Source organism: Pongo pygmaeus, chromosome 7 (assembly GCF_028885625.2).
Source record: "Pongo pygmaeus isolate AG05252 chromosome 7, NHGRI_mPonPyg2-v2.0_pri, whole genome shotgun sequence".
Taxonomy (NCBI): domain Eukaryota; kingdom Metazoa; phylum Chordata; class Mammalia; order Primates; family Hominidae; genus Pongo; species Pongo pygmaeus.
Window position 1 is genome coordinate 58,760,859 of NC_072380.2, and position 23,593 is coordinate 58,784,451.

The following is a 23,593-nucleotide window of genomic DNA, read 5'->3' on the forward strand; positions in this document are numbered from 1 at the left end:
TTGCTTATAACCATCCTTCTCATATTCTATAGACCCCTTTTTGTCATCCATTCAGCATGACTCTTTTGCTCTTTTTTCCATCTTTATTATAAGAGTTAGGTCAGAACATACTCATTCTAATGCCATTCTTAGATAATCCCAAAGAGTAGCCACTGTCCTCGATCCTCCTGACTGCTAGATATGCTGGATAAACTTCTGGCAATTCTGGTTTCATCAAATGGGACCACAGGCATCATAGCAAATGGCATTTTCACTTGCACCTACGTTGACAGTTAACCCTAAAAAAGTCAACCTGTGACTTGCTAGAGTCCCTTTCTTCCAGAAAGATAATGACTAATATCAATGCCAATGATTGGTCATTTTGCCAATATTTACCATTTGTTACAATCTATTGATCAGACCCTCAGTAACTATAAATTTGAATTCACCAGACTTTGTAGGGCAATAGGCCAAATACCTGCCACACAGAAGAGACTGACAGAGTTCCAACTATATAACCTAGCTGGTGTAAGGCCTTAGTTTTTACACTGTGAACAACTCCTTATCTCCCTGATTTCTGTGTATGCCTGCTAAATACTTCCTTTGTGGCCAGAACAGATGGTCCTATTTGCCTCAGACTAACACTTTATCCACTTTGGTAGAAAGAGTACTTCGAGAATTGTCTATATATACACAGACCCTAAATATATAATGGGCAAGACTAGAAATCCAACTCAGATATGAGCTCCAAAATGAGTCCACTCAACTATTCAGAGCTATTACTTGGAGAAATTACTGACTCATTGTTTATGTGAACAATAAGGGCAGTGTTCCCAGTGGTGGGAGTCATACAAATAGTAACGAGAGTAAAAAACCTATTACTAACTGTAGACATTACTGACGACAGCACCTCTGCCCAAGATGAGGTAGAGATACACAATCGCAGTGCTCTAGAGTTCTTGTCGCCTTCATGACAGCGTCTGTGCCATTAACACTTCTTGTGTTTGATCGATCAAAGAGGCAAGGTGGAGTCTGCTTTCAGAGTAGCAAGCTCTGAATAAATGGGCTTTCCTTTTCTCATTTGGGTGGTCTTTATTTCCACAGACAGTCCATAAAATGAAAGCTTCTGTGCTATTTTAGAAGAATGTCTAGGAGTAACTGTGACAATCCCCTTCCCACACCCCCAGCTTTCCGGCCATGGACAGGAGCTTTTTCCTCTCTGTGGTCCCAGCTTCAAGTCATCATGAAGCCACTGCAACGCCTCCTGCAGTGGAACCTGAGAAAACGAAGCTCTTGGCCTTACTCTGGAGGTGGCACCCAAGTCTCAAGAACAACACGCATGTGTGCCAGGCAGCAAAAGAAAGGGTGAGTTCTCATCCCCTGCAGGCTGCAGGATGCAGCACAGGATGCTCGGAGCTCACTATTCAGTGTATGTCTGCTAACCACCGCCTGCCTCTTGCTATACTGCTGAAATTCTCAATGCCTTGGTCTTTCTGCTTTCTTGGCTGTCACATTGGCACATTCTGTGGTGCTATGAAATGACTCAAAAGGATCTCTCTCAATCATGTCTGAGTAACAAAACTGACTTCAAGTATCCTGAAAACAGAGGAGGTCAAAATCCAGAAGACAGGGCCACCTATTTCCTCCATCTGATGGTCTAGCCTGTCTTAAACCAGAGGATCACAGCGCATCTTGTGATCTCAGCCTCCTGGATCAGTCATTGTCTAGCTTTGATCATAACCATGAGAAACTGGAGCAGAAGATGAATGTGCAGAATGCTCTGGCTTGTCCCTATCCTGGGAAATTATTGTCCAGCAAATATGTAGCTGTCTAAAGCAGTAGAAGACAGCTGGTATACCTCGTCATAGGAAGCACTGAAGAGTGCTTTTTCTTTCATCTAGCAAGTCTCAATTCTTGTTTATATTCTAAATCAGAACATAAAATCATGGGCCAGGACTGTATAGAGCAAACATAAATTCTATACACATATACATGGCCAGGACTCACTTAAATGGCTATATATAGGAGCAAAGAGGCTGGGAAGAAACAGCCAACACAGTTAACACACAGCCTACAGGAGGGGAGAAAATGTGCCCAAACTGTGCATCTCCACCAAGTCCTAGTAGCTAGAATCTACAAGGACCTTACATAAATCAAGAACAAAAAAAGAATCCCAGTAAAAAATGGACAAAGGACATGAACACAGACCTGTCAGAAGAAGACCTAGTAGAGACCAACAGACACGAAAACATGCTCAAGCTAACTATCATCAGAGAAATCCAACTCATGAGGACAAGGAGGTACCAGCAGCATTTCACACCAGTCAGAACAGCCACTAGTCCAAAGTCAAAAGAGAACATGCTGGCGAGGTAGCGGAGGAAACAAAACTCTGTTATACTGTTGGTAGGAATGCAAAATTGACCTCATACTGCAGAAAGCAGTTTGAAGACTTCTCAATAATAAAGAAAAAATAAATAAATAAATAAATAAATAAATAAATGGATGGAAAGCAACTACCCTCCGACCAAGCAATCCTGGGTATCCTTTGGGTATCTACCCGAAGGAAAATAAATGTTTCTATCAAGAAGGACACACACCCTCGCACGTTCACAGGAGTGCTATTCCCAAGTGGGAAGATGTGGAAATAACCTAGGTGCCCACCAAGAGTAAATAAGATTTGAAAAAATGTGATACATTTGCTAAAAGGCCAGCAAGGATGATCAAACACAAACAAAATCATGCCCCTGGCAGCAACATGGATGGAATTGGAGGCCACTAGGCTGGGTGAAATAAGGCAAGAACAAAAAACCAAATAATGCAGGTTCTCACTGACAAGCAGAAGCTAAACACCAAATATGCCTGAACATAAAGATGAAATCAACAGATGCTGGGGATGACCAGACAGGAAAAGGACGGAAACAGAAAGCCCTGGAGGAAGAACGACCCCACTGGTACTGTCTCCACTGCCCAGGTGACAGGTGCACTGGGATCCCAAGCTTCAGCATCCTGCTGTATAGCCATGTAGCTGGCCTGCAGGTGTACCCCTTGATCACAATAAAAGTAGCTGTTGTTTTAGAAAATCCAGGTTTGGAACTAAAAATAGGAAAAAGTAAATAAAACAAGAAAACACACACGAAGCAAAACAAAACAAAACCTATAGTAACCTAACCCACACATTAGTGGCATAAACTTAGGAAGATAACCGACTGGACAAAACAAGGGGCCATATAATCAACCCAAAATTACAGACAGCGAACACATTTCCCACCCTCCCCACCTCACCCTGGGAAGCATGCCAAAGGCACAGTGGTTGAAAAAACCAGGTATTCATGTGCAGAGGACTGAAATAAACCCTTCTGTTGCACAAGATCCAAAAAGCAACATAAAGTCCACCAAACATGTAAGTGCAATCCTGAAATCAAAAAACTCCAAGGAAAATGCACAGAGTGAGCATCAATTTTGGGGAAACTTGAATCCCTATACCTAAGCTGCAAACAGGAAAGGAAAACATAGGAGCCAAATACTCACAGACTGTACAATGGCTTCGCCATCTCCCTTCTCAATAGGACACAGAAATCACTGCTAACGAAAGCAAATATAACCACGTGAGGCTAAGGACAACTAACTTCCCAGAGAGAAAACAGCAAACCCAAACTGAAGCCATCCTACAGACTGGGAGAAAATTATGGAAAAATCATGGAAAAGCCTGTTATTTAACATACATCAGAAACTAATGGTTCTAAGTGGGCAAAACATAAAAACGCATACACAAGCTGAAAATGCCCAGAGGACCTGCGTGGACATTTCTTAAAAGAAGACCTTACATTGACTCTTGGGTAACAGAAAAATTTCTTCAAATCAGCTATCATCCCCCAAACGTAAATCCCAACCACCCACACTCACATACTGTCCAACTTCCCTGGAGGATGAGTATGACCAGAAAGAGCAATAAATTTTTCTGAAGGCAAGGGCCTTCAGAAAAAGTATGTAGACTTGCAGACACAGGAATTCTTATCTCCTATTGGTGGTAATGTAAACTCCCATAAACACTAGGAGAAACATCTGGAGGTTCCTGAAAGAATCAGCAGTACAACTACCAGTTCTTCATCTAGCCATCCCAACACTGGGTATACCTGTAAAGCAGAAGAAATTCATACCTTAAGGAGATACCTGCCTTCCCATGTTTCATGAGGCACTAGAGACAATAATCAAGGTATGGAGTCAACCTACCTGTCCATCCACAGATGAAGACATGCAGAAACTGAAGGATATATGCACAAGAGAATACTCTTGAGCCATCAAACTTCTGGACATCAGGTCACTTCCAGCAAGGTGAAGAAACCTGGAGGACATGAAGTTAAATGAAATAAGCCAAGCAGAGGAAGGCAAACACAAACTCTGCATGATCTCCCCAACATGGGAATCTCACAAAGTCAATCTTCTTACAGAGGTATCCATGTCAATAGTGGGTACCAGAGGCTGGAGGGAGGACTGGAAACAGCTACAAAGTGACACTCAGATGAGAGGCAGGAATTCTGGTGTTATACAGCACAGCAGGGTGACGAGGCTTAATAATATCCTAGCATAATATCCCACAGAATGGGCAGGGAGGATTCGGAATGCTCTCCCCACCAAGAAATCATGTCTGTAGCATGAAACAGAGATGAGCTAGGTCCTGCAGTTTGATCATGACACTAGTGGTACATATGTCAGAAGGTCCCCTGCACCCTCTAAGTACACACATAGACCATGTGGAAATTCTTGTTTTCACAATAGGATCACAACACCCTACTAAAAATCCTGCAGGAGAATGAAACGCCCTGCATCCCCAAAGCAGTTCCTACACATACAAACTTGGTAGAGTGCATCACATGCCTCCATTTTAAATTACTTTGCAAAGCCTTAGCTACCCAAACTATATATGTGATTGGCATTAACAGGGTAACACAGGTCAACGGACACAATAAGGGTGCCAAGGGGCAAACCCAAATTGATGTGGAGTGAGCACATGTTGGAAAAGAATCCCAAAAGTCACCACAGGAAGGGAGAGCCTGTTCATCGCATCATTCTGAAAATGCGAGATCCCTAGTAAAATAACAAAAAGGGGTTCCTACTGTGTGAAATTCACAATAATCCACTCAACATGGACGTAAGACCTACACACAAAACTGGAAGCCATCACTCTCCTAGGAGAAAGCGTCTGGTGTGCAGATACCTGGGTCAACCTGGATCTGTGCTCATGCTTTGCAAAAAGGAAAACAAAAAATATAGGGGAAAGAAAAGAATACAAACAATCAAAACTCACTGACAATGGATTCGTATGCCAGTGGATTGCTTTTACTTCACCAGTCACCAGGGGAAAATCAAAACTTTGCACACATGTGAAACCACATCAGACTGTATGGCTTGTGTGCAAGAAAGAATAAAAACAATGAATGAAAAGAAAAAAGCATCTAAAGGATGATAGGAGAATTCTGAGGAAAAACACAGCTATTGAGGCATTTTTTGGAAAACATAAGTAACTAACACTACTAAAACAATGAATGAAAAGGAAAAACATCTAAAGGATAAGAGAATTTGAAGGGAAAACACAGCTATCGATGCATTTTTTTGAAAACGTGTAAGTAACATTACTAATTAGCAGAAAACAACAGAAAAGAGAAAGTAATTACTGAGCCAAAACTGTGCAAGGAACCTGAATATCCTTTTCTGCAAAGAACACAAAAAATTGAAAACAAGTTTACCAACACTTAGTTAATCATGGGAAAAAAATGAAACTCAGAACAAGATCAGATACCCTGTCCTTCTCCGTGGAATGAATATTACAAAGTCCTTCATATACTTTAAAACAAGGGAAACCACAAACACTGGTGTGAATCTCCAGAACAGGGAGCTCTCTTATCCATAATTGTTGACAAAGTAAATTAGTATGCAAACTACAGAGACCAGTTGGAGGTTCCACAGAAAACTAAAAATACAACTACCATTTCATTTAGCTTTGCTACTGCTTGGTGTGCAGTGGAAGCACTTGAAACCAGTACATGGAAGTGGTATCTGCCTTCCCATACTGACTGTGGCACCAGTCACAAAAGACAAGATAAGGAATCAACCTACCCGTCCACCCACAGAGAATGGGATCCAGAAACTGCAGTACCCATTCACAAATAAATACTCTTCAGCTAGACATGCATACTGAAATCATGTCATTCACAGAAACATAGTGGATCCTGGAGGACATTATCGTAAATGAGACACATTAGGCCAAGAAAGGCAAACCTCACATCATCTCATTCACGAGGACTATAAGACACTTTATCTCATATAGACCTAGAAACACCATAGTGCTTGCCAGGGTTGGAGTGGAAGGTGGGGCATGGGCAGGGATACGAAATGGGTACAAAGTGACAAGTTCCATAAGAGGAATGAAACCTGCTGTTCTATTCCTCAGCAGGGTGACTAGGGCTAACATTATCAGAGGGTAGTTTCCAAGACAGCCAGAAAGGAGGGTTCTGGCTGTCCTCACCTCAAAGACATGATAACTCTACAAGGCAAAAAGAGATGCTAAATACACTGATTTCATCACTATGCAATGCATGCACAGACCCAAATGTCCCACTCTAACCTCTATTTGTACACATTTATGTATGGGCCAATTTTGTTTTTTGAAAGCAATGTAAAGAAACAATGATAAAATTCCTGTTGGACCACAAAACTCCCTGAAACTGCAAAGCCAAGCTGGAAGATCCAGACTACATCAGATGGACCACACTCCCTGATTTCAAATTTCATGACAGAGACATAGACCTGCCTCCACCTGGACAGAATAGAGAACCTGGAAGTAATCCCGCACACCTACAATCATCTGACCTTTGAAAAGACTCAAAACTCAGCAATGGAGAAAGGACTCCCTATGCAATGAATGGTGCTAGGAGAGGCGGCTAGACACATGCAAAAGATTAACACTGGAGCCCTACCTGTCACCATATGCAAAAATTGACTCAAGGTGAACAAAAGATTTCAGAAGAAGACCTCAAACTATAAAAGTCCTAGAAGAAAACCTAGGAAATACCTGTCTCAACATAGGCTTTGGTAAAGCATTTAGATAACTTAGTCCCTAAAAGCAACAGCAAGAAAAACCAAAATAAAAAGGTTGGGCCTAAGAAACTGAAAGACTGCCAGATAGCAAAAGAAATCACCAGCACAGTAAATGCCTATATAGCCTACAGGATGGGAGAAAATGTTCCCAAACTATGCTTCTGACCAAGGTCTAATAGCCAGACTGTAACATGACCTTAAAAAAAATCAAGAGTCAGAAAAACAAATAATCCAATCAAACAATGGGCAAAGGACATGATGTACAAGCAACCAACAGAAGAAAAAACGCTCAACATCACTAATCATCAGAGAAATGCAACTCACACACACACTGAAATACCATCTTACACTGGTCAGAATGGCCATTTGTCCTAAGTCCAAATAGTAACATGGTGGCAAGGCAGCAGAGGAAAGCGAACACTGCTACACTCTTGGTGGGAATAAAAACCAGCTCTCACACTTTGAGAAGTGGTTTGAAGATTACTCAAAGAACTTAAAACAGAACTACCATCTGAATAGAGCAATCCCACAACTGAGTATCTACACAAAGGGAAATAAAGCCTTCTTTCAAAATGACACATACACTGGTATGTTCTTGGAAGTGCTATTCATAAGAAAAAAAAAAACAAAATAAAATCAACCTATGTGCCCATTAACAGTTGATGATTAGGTTTTTAAACTTGCAGTACACAGACACCAAAAACTCCTACACAGCTTAAAAAATTTTCGTGTCCTCAGCAGCAACAAGGATGGACCTGGAGGCCACTATGCTAAGCAAAGTAATGCAAGAACAGAAAATCTAATACCACATGTTCTCATTTATACACTGAAGCTAAACACGGAACACACCCACAGATACTGGGGACTACCAGACAGAAAATGGAGGGAGACAGTAAATGTTGGTGGAAGAACCATCTGATTGGTACTATTGCTCACTGCCTGGGTGATGGGGTTCTTTCGGAACCCAAGCTTCACTATCCTGCTATATACCCATGTGGCCAACCTGCAAGGTGCACCCTTTAATCAAAATACAAGTAGGTATTATTTTAGAAATCAAGATTAGGAGCTGAAAAAAAATTATTAAGGAAGAGAAAACCTAGAATGATCCAAACAATCTGCTACTGGCACACACACAGAAAAACAACTGAATGAACAAAATGAGGAAGCCAAATAAGCAACCCAAAATTATATACAGTTAACATATTTTGCAAAAGCTCACCAAAGGCATAACAGTTGAGAAAACTGGATATTCCTATGCAAAAGACTGAAACAGTTCTCTTATGCTGCACAATATGCAAAAACACCAAATCAATTGAACACCCAAATCCAATTCTGAAACCAAAAAACTCCAAGGAAAAAACACAGGGTCAGTGTATATTTTGGGGAAACTTGAATCTGTGCACACAGGTTGCAAACGAGAAATTTTAAAAAACAAAAGGAAAAATTAGGGGGAAAATACCCATAGACAATACAATGATTTGCCATCTTTTTTTCTTGATGGAACACAGAAATCACTGCTGACAAAAGCAAATATAAACATGTGAGACAAACACTTTAGAGTTTCTGCATGGGACAGAAAACAATGAACCCAAAGAGACAGCATCCTACCTTGGGAGAAAGACTGACTGGAGGAAAACTGTGGAAAATCATAAATTTGAAAGCGGTTGTTATCCAACATATTCAAACACTAAAGCTACTAAGCGGGGAAAAGATTAAAAAAAATACACAAGCTAAAAATGTGCAAAGGACCAGCACAGCCACTTCTTCAAAAAAGACATGAAACTGATTCACGAGTGAAACAAAAGTTTCTCCACATCACTAATCACTCCAAACATGTAAGTCAGAATCACACTCAGATACCATCGAACTTCACCGAGAATGAATATGACCATAAACAGCAATAAAATTTTTGGAAGGCAGCAGTGTAGACTTGAAAAAGAGAAACTCGGCCGGGCGCGGTGGCTCACGCCTGTAATCCCAGCACTTTGGGAGGCCGAGACGGGCGGATCACGAGGTCAGGAGATCAAGACCATCCTGGCTAACATGGTGAAACCCCATCTGTACTAAAAATACAAAAAAAGAATTAGCCGGGCATAGTGGCGGGCACTTGTTGTCCCAGCTACTCGGGAAGCTGAGGCAGGAGAATGGCGTGAACCCGGGAGACAGAGCCTGCAGTGAGCCAAGATCGCACCACTGCACTCCAGCCTGGGCAACTGAGCAAGACTCCATCTCAAAAAAATAAATAAATAAAAAGAAAAAGAAAAAGAAAAAGGGAAACTCTTACACGCTATTGGTCGCAATGTAAATTAGTGTATATAATACTGTGAAAAAAGCTGGAGTTTCCGCAACAAATTAAAAATACAATTACTAGTTCTTCCAGTCATCCCCACACTGGGTATGCATTTAACGCAAAGGATATCCATTTCTTAAGGAGTTATCTGCCTTCCCATGTTTCATGAAGCACTATTCACAATATCCAAGATATGGAATCAACCTACCTGACCATCCACAGATGAAAGGATAAAGAAACTGCAGTATATCTGCATAATGCAATGCACTCCTTGAGAAGAAAATGTCATTTTCATTTGGAGCCATACAGATGAACCTGGAAAATATGTTAAATAAAATAATCCAGGCATAGAAAGATAAGCACAGAATCATCTCACTTACATGAAATTCAAAAAACTTCACGTTCAATCAGTAGAAGGTACAGTACTAGTGTTCTGAGAAAAGTGGAAGGAGGGGTTGGGAGTGATTGGTTATGGAAACAAACTTGCAGTTAGTTAAGAGAAACACATTCTTGTATTCTATACCACAGCTGGGTGACACTGGTTAACAAAAAAAAAAAAAAAAAAAAAAAGTTTTTTTCTTTCTTTTTTTCTTTTTATTTTATTATTATTATACTTTAAGTTTTAGGGTACATGTGCACAATGTGCAGGTTAGTTACATATGTATACATATGCCATGCTGGTGTGCTGCACCCATTAACTCGTCATTTAGCATTAGGTATATCTCCTAAAGCTATCCCTCCCCACTCCCCCCACCCCACAACAGTCCCCAGAGTGTGATGTTCCCCTTCCTGTGTCCATGTGTTCTCATTGTTCAGTTCTCACCTATGAGTGAGAATATGCGGTGTTTGGTTTTTTGTTCTTGCGATAGTTTACTGAGAATGATGATTTCCAATTTCACCCATGTCCCTACAAAGGACATGAACTCATCATTTTTTATGGCTGCATAGTATTCCATGGTGTATATATGCCACATTTTCTTAATCCAGTCTGTCATTGTTGGACATTTGGGTTGGTTCCAAGTCTTTGCTATTGTGAATAGTGCCACAATAAACATACGTGTGCATGTGTCTTTATAGCAGCATGATTTATAGTCCTTTGGGTATATACCCAGTAATGGGATGGCTGGGAAAAAAAGCTAGAAGGGAGCAATTTGAATGTTCTCACAACAGAGAAATAATACCTTCATGAAGGAATGGATATGCTAAGTACCCTGATGTGATCATTACTAAAAACATACATGTATCAAAATGTCCCAGAGGAAAAAAAAAGTACCAGCATACCCTCTACTTACATACTTTATTATACACAGAAATTTAAGAAATGTGAATACACAATGCTAATGTTCATATGGAACCACAAATGGTCCTGAATATCTAAGGAATCCTGAGAAACACAAACCAACTTGGAGGATTCACAATCCCTGATATCAAAATTATATTGCAAAGCTATAAGTATCCAAAATACCTGCTACTGTGACATGAAATGCCACTGTGCTCCAGCCTGGGTGAGAGAATGAGACTCTGTCTCAAAAAAATATATACTGTTAGAAAATTTCAGGGAATCATGAGTGAGAACTGGTTCTTACCAAACATGTACACAGAAAAAAAAAAATACTAAGTAGCATCAAAATATATATCCAAACTAATTGGGCAAAGACCCTGAATAGACATGAATAAACATCTCTGCAAAGATGATACAAAACTGACCAACAGGTAAGAGAAAAGGTCCTTAACATCACTATTCATCAGAAAAAAAACGAACTTCAACCAGCTAACATCATAATGACAGGATCAGATTCACACATAACAATATTAACTTTAAATGTAAATGGACTAAATGCTCCAATTAAAAGACACAGACTGGCAAATTGGATAAAGACTCAAGACCCATCAGTGTGCTGTATTCAGGAAACCCATCTCACGTGCAGAGACACATATAGGCTCAAAATAAAAGGATGGAGGAAGATCTACCAAGCAAATGGAAAACAAAAAAAGGCAGGGGTTGCAATCCTAGTCTCTGATAAAACAGACTTTAAACCAACAAAGATCAAAAGAGACAAAGAAGGCCATTACATAATGGTAAAGGGATTAATTCAACAAGAAGAGCTAACTATCCTAAATATATATGCACCCAATACAGGAGCACCCAGATTCATAAAGCAAGTCCTGAGTGACCTACAAAGAGACTTAGACTCCCACACATTAATAATGGGAGACTTTAACACCCCACTGTCAACATTAGACAGATCAACGAAACAGAAAGTCAACAAGGATACCCAGGAATTGAACTCAGCTCTGCACCAAGCCGACCTAATAGACATCTACAGAACTCTCCACCCCAAATCAACAGAATATACATTTTTTTCAGCACCACACCACACCTATTCCAAAATTGACCATATACTTGGAAGTAAAGCTCTCCTCAATAAATGTAAAAGAACAGAAATTATAACAAACTATCTCTCAGATCACAGTGCAATCAAGCTAGAACTCAGGATTAAGAATCTCACTCAAAACCGCTCAATTACGTGGAAACTGAACAACCTGCTCCTGAATGACTACTGGGTACATAACAAAATGAAGGCAGAAATAAAGATGTTCTTTGAAACCAACGAGAACCAAGACACAACATACCAGAATCTCTGGGATGCATTCAAAGCAGTGTGTAGAGGCAAATTTATAGCACTAAATGCCCACAAGAGAAAGCAGGAAAGATCCAAAATTGACACCCTAACATCACAATTAAAAGAACTAGAAAAGCAAGAGCAAACACATTCAAAAGCTAGCAGAAGGCAAGAAATAACTAAAATCAGAGCAGAACTGAAGGAAATAGAGACACAAAAAACCCTTCAAAAAATAAATGAATCCAGGAGCTGGTTTTTTGAAAGGATCAACAAAATTGATAGACCGCTAGCAAGATTAATAAAGAAAAAAAGAGAGAAGAATCAAATAGATGCAATAAAAAATGATAAAGGGGATATCACCACTGATCCCACAGAAATACAAACTACCATCAGAGAATATTACAAACACCTCTACACAAATAAACTAGAAAATCTAGAAGAAATGGATAAATTCCTCAACACATACACCCTCCCAAGACTAAACCAGGAAGAAGTTGAATCTCTGAATAGACCAATAACAGGAGCTGAAATTGTGGCAATAATCAATAGCTTACCAACCAAAAAAAGTCCAGGACCAGATGGGTTCACAGCCGAATTCTACCAGAAGTACAAGGAGGAGCTGGTACCATTCCTTCTGAAACTATTCCAATCAATAGAAAAAGAGGGAATCCTCCCTAACTCATTTTATGAGGCCAGCATCATCCTGATACCAAAGCCGGGCAGAGACACAACCAAAAAAGAGAATTTTAGACCAATATCCTTGATGAACATTGATGCAAAAATCCTCAATAAAATACTGGCAAACAGAATCCAGCAGCACATCAAAAAGCTTATCCACCATGATCAAGTGGGCTTCATCCCTGGGATGCAAGGCTGGTTCAATATACGCAAATCAATAAATGTAATCCAGCATATAAACAGAACCAAAGTCAAAAACCACATGATTATCTCAATAGATGCAGAAAAGGCCTTTGACAAAATTCAACAACCCTTCATGCTAAAAACTCTCAATAAATTAGGTATTGATGGGACGTATCTCAAAATAATAAGAGCTATTTATGACAAACCCACAGCCAATATCATACTGAATGGGCAAAAACTGGAAGCATTCCCTTTGAAAACTGGCACAAGACAGGGATGCCCTCTCTCACCACTTCTATTCAACATAGTGTTGGAAGTTCTGGCCAGGGCAATTAGGCAAGAGAAGGAAATCAAGGGTATTCAATTAGGAAAAGAGGAAGTCAAATTGTCCCTGTTTGCAGATGACATGATAGTATATCTAGAAAACCCCATCGTCTCAGCCCAAAATCTCCTTAAGCTGATAAGCAACTTCAGCAAAGTCTCAGGATACAAAATCAATGTACAAAAATCACAAGCATTCTTATACATCAATAACAGAGAAACAGAGAGCCAAATCATGAGTGAACTCCCATTCACAATTGCTTCAAAGAGAATAAAATACCTAGGAATCCAACTTACAAGGGATGTGAAGGACCTCTTCAAGGAGAACTACAAACCACTGCTCAAGGAAATAAAAGAGGATACAAACAAATGGAAGAACATTCCATGCTCATGGGTAGGAAGAATCAATATCATGAAAATGGCCATCCTTCCCAAGGTAATTTACAGATTCAATGCCATCCGCATCAAGTTACCAATGACTTTCTTCACAGAATTGGAAAAAACTACTTTAAAGTTCATATGGAACCAAAAAAGAGCCCGCATCGCCAAGTCAATCCTAAGCCAAAAGAACAAAGCTGGAGGCATCACGCTACCTGACTTCAAACTATACTACAAGGCTACAGTAACCAAAACAGCATGGTACTGGTACCAAAACAGAGATATAGATCAATGGAACAGAACAGAGCCGTCAGAAATAATGCCACATATCTACAACTATCTGATCTTTGACAAACCTGACAAAAACAAGAAATGGGGAAAGGATTCCCTATTTAATAAATGGTGCTGGGAAAACTGGCTAGTCATATGTAGAGAGCTGAAACTGGATCCCTTCCTTACACCTTATACAAAAATCAATTCAAGATGGATTAAAGACTTAAATGTTAGACCTAAAACCATAAAAACCCTAGAAGAAAACCTAGGCATTACCATTCAGGACATAGGCATGGGCAAGGACTTCATGTCTAAAACACCAAAAGCAATGGCAACGAAAGCCAAAATTGACAAATGGGATCTAATTAAACTAAAGAGCTTCTGCACAGCAAAGGAAACTACCATCAGAGTGAACAGGCAACCTACAAAATGGGAGAAAATTTTCGCAACCTACTCATCTGACAAAGGGCTAATATCCAGAATCTACAATGAACTCCAACAAATTTACAAGAAAAAAACAAACAACCCCATCAAAAAGTGGGCAAAGGACATGAACAGACTCTTCTCAAAAGAAGACATTTATGCAGCCAAAAAACACATGAAAAAATGCTCACCATCACTGGCCATCAGAGAAATGCAAATCAAAACCACAATGAGATACCATCTCACACCAGTTAGAATGGCAATCATTAAAAAGTCAGGAAACAACAGGTGCTGGAGAGGATGTGGAGAAATAGGAACACTTTTACACTGTTGGTGGGACTGTAAACTAGTTCAACCCTTGTGGAAGTCAGTGTGGCGATTCCTCAGGGATCTAGAACTAGAAATTCCATTCGACCCAGCCATCCCATTACTGGGTATATACCCAAAGGACTATAAATCATGCTGCTATAAAGACACATGCACACGTATGTTTATTGCGGCATTATTCACAATAGCAAAGACTTGGAACCAACCCAAATGCCCAACAATGATAGACTGGATTAAGAAAATGTGGCACATGTACACCATGGAATACTATGCAGCCATAAAAAAAGATGAGTTCACGTCCTTTGTAGGGACATGGATGAAATTGGAAATCATCATTCTCAGTAAACTATCGCAAGAACAAAAAACCAAACACTGCATATTCTCACTCATAGGTGGGAATTGAACAATGAGAACACATGGACACAGGAAGGGGAACATCACACTTCGGGGACTGTTGTGGGGTGGGGGGAGAGGGGAGGGATAGCATTGGGAGATATACCTAATGCTAGATGACGAGTTGGTGGGTGCAGCACACCAGCATGGCACATGTATACATATGTAACTTACCTGCACGTTGCACACATGTACCATAGAGCCTAAAGTATAATAATAATAATAATAAAAAGAAAAAAAAAAACACATTCCGGTTGGGCACAGTGGTTCATGCCTGTAATCTCAGCACTTTGGGAGGCTGAGGTGGGCGGATCACTTGAGGTCAGGAGTTCAAGACCAGCCTGGCCATGGTGAAACCCTGTCTCTACTAAAAATACAAAAAAATTAGCCAGGCATCATGGTGCACGCCTGTAATCCCAGCTACTAAGGAGGCTAAGGCATGATAATTGCTTGAATTCAGGAGGCTGAGGCTGCGGTGAGCCGAGATCTCGTCAATGCACTCCAGCCTGCGTGACAGAGCAAGACTCAGTCTCCAAAAAAAAAATTTAAAAACCACACACACATTCAGATGCCATTTCACTTACTGGAATGAATGTTACTAAAAATATTTTTAAAAACTTTTTTTGAGACAGAGACTCACTCTGTCACCCAGGCTGGAGTGCAGTGGCATGGATCATGACTCACTGCAGTCTTAACCTCCGGGGCACAAGTGATCCTTCCACCTCAGCCTCCTGAATACCTGGAACTACAGGCACGCACCCACCACACCTGGCTAATACTTTTTTATTTTTGGTACAGATAAAGTTTTGCCATGTTGCCTAGGCTGGTCTCGAATTCTTGGGCTCAAGCAATCCTGCCCACCTTGGCCTCCCAAAGTGCTTGGATTATAGGCATGAGCCACCGTTCCTAGCCACACACACACACAAAAATCTAAAAAAGAAGAATGCTGGTATGGATTTGAAGAAAAGGGAACTCTTTTTTCCAGGTGGGGGAAAGATAAATTAGTATATACATTATGGTAAAGAGTTGGAGTTCCCTCAAAATTTGAAAATACAACTACCAGGAGGCCAATGTGGGCAGATTGCTTGAGCTCAAGAGTTCAAGACCAGCCCAGGCAACAGGCAAAACCCTCTATCTACAAAAGTTAGGCAGGCATGGTGACACATGCCTGTGGTACCAGGTACACAGAGGCTGAGGTGGGAAAATTTCTTGAGCCTGAGATGTGGAGGCTGCAGTAAGCCAAGACTGTTCCACTGCACCCCAGCATGGACAACAGAGTGAGACCCTGCCTCAAAAAAAAAGAAAGAAAATACAACTACCATATAATCTAGCATTCCCACTACTGGGTATGCCTCCAAAGCAAATGAAATCAGCATCAGAGATCAGAAAGAGACAATGGGGACAGAGATTTTCTTCATCAAACTCTTTTGGGAAAACCAATATCCATATGCAAAGAATGAAACAGGACCCTTCCATTACACAATGCACAAAAATCAACTCAAAATGGATTTAAAACCTCAACACAAGACCTGAAACCATGAAACATCATAAAATTCCTGTAAGAAAAGACAGGAAGCTTACTTTCAGGGCAACTTGAATCCATACTCACAGGTTGCAAGGAGTGAAAAAAAAAAAAGAAAAGAAACAAAAGAAAAAAAGGAATACACAGGGGTATAATCACATTGAAAATGGAATCATTTGTGAAATATCTTAATTGGGCACCAAAATTCCAAGCAAGAAAAGCAAAAATAGACATGCATAGCTCCATCAAAGTGAGAAGTTTTTGCAAGGCAAAGGAAACAATGAACCCAATGAGAAAGGCTGGGAGAAAATTTCAAGGCTTACATATCTGCTAATGGGTCGTTATGGAAAATATGCAACACATTAACAATACTAGGTAGCAGTCCGGTTCCAAGATGGCCGAATAGGAACAGCTCCGGTCTGCAGCTCCCAGTGTGCTCAACGCAGAAGATGGGTGATTTATGCATTTTCAACTGAGGTACTTGGTTCATCTCATTGGGACCAGTTGGGCAGTGGCTGCAGCCCACAGAGGGTTAGCCAAAGCAGGGTGGGGCATCGCCTCACCCAGGAAGCACAAGGGGTCAGGTTATTTCCCTTTCCTAGCCAAGGGAAGCCATGATAGACTGTACCAGGAAAATCGGGACACTGCCACCTAAATACTGCACTTTTCCAACAGTCTTAGCAAACAGCACACCAGGAGATTACATCCCATGCCTGGCTCAGCAGGTCCCATGCCTGGCTCAGCAGGTCCCATGCCTTGCTCACTGCTAGTGCAGCAGTCCAAGATTGAACTGTGAGGTGGTAGCCTGGTTTGGAGAAGGGTGTCCACCATTGCTGAGGCTTGAGTAGGTAAACAAAGCAGCCAGGAAGCTCGAAATGGGTGGAGCCCACCACAGCCCAAGGAGGCCTGCCTGCCTCTGTAAACTCTACCTCTGGGGGCAGGGCATAGCTGAACAAAAGGCAGCAGAAACTTCTGTAAACTTAAACGTCCCTATCTGACAGCTCTGAAGACAGCAGTGGTTCTCCCAGCACGGTGTTTGAGCTCTGAGAACGGACAGACTGCCTCCTCCAGTGGGTCCCTGACCCCCGTGTAGCCAAACTGGGAGACACCTTATACAGCCGGGTGCCCTTCTGAGATGAAGCTTCCAGAGGAAGGATCAGGCAACAATACTTACTGTTCTGCAATATTTGCTGTTCTGCAGCCTCCGCTGCTGATACCCAGGCAAACAGGGTCTGGAGTGGACCTCCAGCAAACTCCAACAGACCTGCAGCTGAGGGACCTGACTGTTGGAAGGAAAACTAACAAACAGAAAGGAATAGCATCAACATCAACAAAAAGGACATCCACGCCAAAACCCCATCTGTAGGTCACCATCATCAAAGACCAAAGGTAGATAAAACCACAAAGATGGGGAGAAACCAGAGCAGAAAAGCTGAAAATTCTAAAAACCAGAGCGCCTCTTCTCCTCCAAAGGATCACAGCTCCTCACCAGCAACGGAACAAAGCTGGACGGAGACTGACTTTGACAAGTTGACAGAATTCAGAAGGTCAGTAATAACAAACTTCTCCGAGCTAAAGGAGGATGTTCGAACTCATCACAAGGAAGCTAAAAACCTTGAAAAAAGATTAGACAAATGGCTAACTGGAATAAACAGTGGAGAGAAGACCTTAAATGACCTGATGGAGCTGAAAACCATGGCACGAGAACTACGTGACATATGTACAAGCTTCAGTAGCCAATTCAATCAAGTGGAAGAAAGGGTATCAGTGATTGAAGATCAAATTAATGAAATGAAACAAAGAGAAGTTTAGAGAAAAATGAGTAAAAAGAAATGAAAGACCTAGAAAGAGACTTAGACTCCCACACAATAATAATGGAAGACTTTAACACCCCACTGTCAATATTAGACAGATCAACAAAACAGAAGGTTAACAAAGATATCCAGGACTTGAACTCAGCTCTGCACCAAGCAGACCTAATAGACATCTACAGAACTCTCTACCCTAAATCAAAAGATTATACATTCTTCTCAGCACCACATCACACTTATTCCAAAATTGACCACATAGTTGGAAGTAAAGCACTCCTCAGCAAATGTAAAAGAACAGAAATCACAACAAACTGTCTCTCAGACCACAGTGCAATCAAATTAGAACTCAGGATTAAGAAACTCACTCAAAAACGCACAACTACATGGAAACTGAACAAACTGCTCCTGAATGACTACTGGGTAAATAACAAAATGAAGGCAGAAAAAAGATGTTCTTTGAAACCAATGAGAACAAAGACACAATGTACCAGAATCTCTGGGACACATTTAAAGCAGTGTGTACAGGGAAATTTATAGCACTAAATGCCCACAAGAGAAAGCAGGAGAAATCTAAAATCGACACCCTAACATCACAATTAAAAGAACTAGAGAAGCAAGAGCAAACAAATTCAAAAGCTAGCAGAAGGCAAGAAATAACTAAGATCAGAGCAGAACTGAAGGAGATGGAGACACAAAAAAACCCTTCAAAAAATCAATGAATCCAGGAGCTGGTTTTTGGAAAAGATCAACAAAATTGATAGACTGCTAGCAAGACTAATAAAGAAGAAAAGAGAGAAGAATCAAATAAATGGAATAAAAAATGATAAAGGGGTTATCACCACCGATCCCACAGAAATACAAACTACCATCAGAGAACACTATAAACACCTCTATGCAAATACACTGGAAAATCTAGAAGAAATGGATAAATTCCTGCACACATTGAGGTAATAATTAATAGCCTACCAACCAAAAAAAGTCCAGGACCAGACGGATTCACAGCCGAATTCTACCAGAGGTACAAAGAGGAGCTGGTACCATTCCTTCTGAAACTATTCCAATCAATAGAAAAAGAGGGAATCCTCCCTAACTCATTTTATGAGGCCAGCATCATCCTGATACCAAAGCCTGGCAGAGACACAACAAAAAGAGAATTTTAGACCAATACCCCTGATGAATATCGATGCGAAAATCATCAATAAAATACTGGCAAACAGAATCCAGCAGCACATCAAAAAGCTTATCCACCATGATCAAGTTGGCTTCAGCCCTGGGATGCAAGCCTGGTTCAACATACACAAATCAATAAATGTAATCCATCACATAAACAGAACCAAAGACAAAAACCACATGATTATCTCAATAGATGCAGAACAGGCCATTGACAAAATTCAACAGCGCTTCATGCTAAAAACTGTCAATAAACTAGGTATTGATGGAATGTATCTCAAAATAATAATTTATGACAAACCCACAGCCAATATCATACTGAATGTGCCAAAGCTGGAAGCATTCCCTTTGAAAACTGGCACAAGACAGGGATGCCCTCTCTCATGACTCCTATTCAACATAGTGTTGGAAGTTCTAGCCAGGGCAATCAGGCAAGAGAAAGAAATAAAGGGTATTCAATTAGGAAAAGAGGAAGTCAAATTGTCCCTGTTTGCAGATGCCATGATTGTAAGTTTAGAAATCCCCATCGTCTCAGCCTAAAATCTCCTTAAGCTGATAAGCTTAAGTCTGATAAGCTTAAATCTTTAAAGTCTTAAGCTTTAAAGTCTTAAGATGATAAGCTTAAGTATTTGCTTAAGCTGATAAGCAAAGTCTCAGGGTACAAAATAAATGTGCAAAAATCACAAGCATTCCTATACACCAATAACAGACAAACAGAGAGCCAAATCATGAGTGAACTCCCATTCACAATTGCTACAAAGAGAATAAAATACCTAGGAATCCAACTTACAAGGGATGTGAAGGACCTCTTCAAGGAGAACTACAAACCACTGCTCAACGAAATAAACAAGGACACAAACAAATGGAAGAACATTCCATGCTCATAGATAGGAAGAATCAGTATCATGAAAATGGCCATACTGCCCAAGGTAATTTATAGATTCAATGCCATTCCCATCAAGCTACCAGTGACTTTCTTCACAGAATTGGAAAAAACTAAAGTTCCTATGGAACCAAAAAAGAGCCTGCATCGCCAAGTCAATCCTAAGCAAAAAGAACAAAGCTGGAGGCATCATGCTACCTGACTTCAAACTATACTACAAGACTACAGTAACAAAAACATCATGGTACTGGTACCAAAACAGAGATATAGACCAATGGAACAGAACAGAGGCCTCAGAAATAACATCACACATCTACAACCACCTGATCTTTGACAAACCTGACAAAAACAAGAAATGGGGAAAGGATTCCCTACTTAATAAATGGTGCTGGGAAAACTGGCTAGCCATATGTAGAAAGCTGAAACTGGATCCCTTCCTTACCCCTTACACAAAAATTAATTCAAGATGGATTAAAGACTTAAATGTTATACTTAAAACCATAAAAACCCTAGAAGAAAACCTAGGCAATTCCATTCAGGACACAGGCATGGGCAAAGACTTCATGACTAAAAAACACCAAAAGTAATGGCAACAAAGGCCAAAATCGACAAATGGGATCTAATTAAACCAAAGAGCTTCTGCACAGAAAGAAACTACCATCAGAGTGAATAGGCAAACTACAGAATGGGAGAAAATTTTTGCAATCTACCCATCTGACAAAGGGCTAATATCCAGAATCTACAAAGAACTTAAACAAATGTACAAGAAAAAAACAACCCCATCAAAAAGTGGGCAAAGGATATGAACAGACATGTCTCAAAAGAAGACATTTGCTCTTTTCCAGTTAGCGCAGTGGGAGAAGCCATGAGCAGCAAAGTCTCTCGCGACACCCTGTACGAGGCGGTGCGGGAAGTCCTGTGCGGGAACCAGTGCAAGCGCCACAAGTTCCTGGAGACGGTGGAGTTGCAGATCAGCTTGAAGAACTATGACCCCCAGAAGGACAAGTGCTTCTCGGGCACCATCAGGCTTAAGTCCACTCCCCGCCCCAAGTTCTCTGTGTGTGTCCTGGGGGACCAGCAGCACTGTGATGAGGCTAAGGCCGTGGATGTCCCCCACAGGGACATCAAGGCACTGAAAAAACTCAACAAGAATAAAAAACTGGTCAAGAAGCTGGCCAAGAAGTATGATGCGTTTTTGGCCTCAGAGTCTCTGATCAAGCAGATTCCAAGAATCCTCGGCCCAGGTCTAAATAAGGCAGGGAAGTTCCCTTCCCTGCTCACACACAACGAAAACATGGTGGCCAAAGTGGATGAGGTGAAGTCCACAATCAAGTTCCAAACGAAGAAGGTGTTATGTCTGGCTGTAGCTGTTGGTCACGTGAAGATGACAGACGATGAGCTTGTGTATAACAGTCACCTGGCTGTCAACTTCTTGGTGTCATTGCTCAAGAAAAACTAGCAGAATGTCCGGGCCTTATATATCAAGAGCACCATGGGCAAGCCCCAGCGCCTATATTAAGGCACATTTGAATAAATTCTATTACCAGTTAAAAAAAAAAAAAAAAAGACATTTATGCAGCCAACAGACACAAAAAAAAATGCTCATCATCACTGGTCATCAGAGAAATGCAAATCAAAACCACATTGAGATACCATCTCACACCAGTTAGAATGGCAGTTATTAAAAAGTCAGGAAGCAACAGGTGCTGAAGAGGATGTGGAGAAATAGGAACACTTTTACACTGTTGGTGGGAGTGTAAACTAGTTCAGCCATTGTGGAAGACAGTGTGGCGATTCCTCAAGGATCTAGAAATAGAAATACCACTTGACCCAGCGATCCCATTACTGGATATATGTCCAAAGGATTATAAATCATGCTACTATAAAGACACACGTACAAGTATGTTTATTGTGGCACTATTCACAATAGCAAAGACTTGGAACCAACCCAAATGTCCATCAATGATAGACTAGATTTAGAAAATGTGGCACATATACACCATGGAATACTATGCAGCCATAAAAAAGGATGAGTTCATGTCCTTTGTAGGGACATGGATGAAGCTGGAAACCATCATTCTGAGCAAACTGTCACAAGGACAGAAAACCAAACACCGCATGTTCTCACTCATAGGTGGGAACTGAACAAAGAAAACGCTTGGACACAGGGCAGGGAACATGACACACCAGAGCCTGTCATGGGGTGGGGGGATGGGGGAGGGATAGCATTAGGAGAAATACCTAATGTAAATGATGATTTAATAGGTGCAGCACACCAACATGGCACATGTATACATATGTAACAAACCTGCACGTTGTGCATGTGTACCCGAGAACTTAAAGTATAATTTTTAAAAAAGGGAGGAAAAAAAAGAAAAAAAAACAATACTAGGTAGCAACAGTAAAACATATGATCCACCCAAAATTGGGCAGAGACCCTGAATAGATATTTCTCCAAAGAGGGCATTAAACAGCATGGAAGTTCCCTTCCCCTGGTTAGGTGGCTATGACTGGAGGGACAGAGGGGACACGTGCTGCAGAGGATGGAGAAAAGTGGCCCCTGTGCAGTGGGAATCCAGATTTAAAAAAAAAATTCAGGTCATCGACTCGTCGGTGCTGTCATGGCAGTGTGCTGAAGAAGACCACTGGGATTGGCTGTGTGCAATACTCCACACGAGAGGCTAAGAATATTGTACACAAAGATTCTTGATGCTCTTGAGGAAATCCCTAAAAATTCAGCATACAGAAAGTATACAGAAGAGATTACAAATGAGAAGCTGCCTATGGTTAAAGCGGAACCAGATGTTAAAAAATTAGAAGACCAACTTCAAGGCAGTCAATTAGAAGAGGTGATTCTTCAGGCTGAACATGAACTAAATCTGGTAAGAAAAATGAGGGAGTGGAAACCATGGGAGTCATCAGTGGAAGAGCCTCCTGCTGATCAGTGGAAACGGCCAATGTAATTATTAAGTGACTTTGGTGTGATAGGAAACTGATGTAATTAAATATTCTATTATATTAAGAGCATGTTCATATTACTGACATTTTATAATCAAGAGAAGTGATATAGAAATATGTAGGAGACTGTTAAAATTGGTGATTCTGGTAATATGGTCATGTGAATCCATTTTTGATTTATAAAGTATTCACACAAGTTATTTCAAAGATGATATTTCTATGAACAGACAGAGGTCATGGGAAGATTTGAAAATTATTAAAGAAAAATTCTTCAATGCAGAGACC

General features: G+C 40.7%; 2 protein-coding genes across 2 annotated transcripts; both read left to right on the forward strand.

The window, feature by feature from the left end:
• The first annotated feature begins 21,209 nt into the window (after positions 1 to 21,209).
• On the forward strand, positions 21,210 to 21,916 carry LOC129042292 (large ribosomal subunit protein uL1-like). The gene has a single exon (XM_054498096.2). It carries the CDS (start codon positions 21,216 to 21,218, stop codon positions 21,807 to 21,809), a length of 594 nt encoding a protein of 197 aa, XP_054354071.2. The 5' UTR covers positions 21,210 to 21,215; the 3' UTR covers positions 21,810 to 21,916.
• Positions 21,917 to 22,856: 940 nt separating this feature from the next.
• LOC129042074 (NADH dehydrogenase [ubiquinone] 1 alpha subcomplex subunit 5-like) lies at positions 22,857 to 23,313 on the forward strand. Its single transcript, XM_054497671.1, has 2 exons — positions 22,857 to 22,903; positions 22,989 to 23,313. Exons 1-2 carry the CDS (start codon positions 22,857 to 22,859, stop codon positions 23,311 to 23,313), a joined length of 372 nt encoding a protein of 123 aa, XP_054353646.1.
• Positions 23,314 to 23,593: the final 280 nt, after the last annotated feature.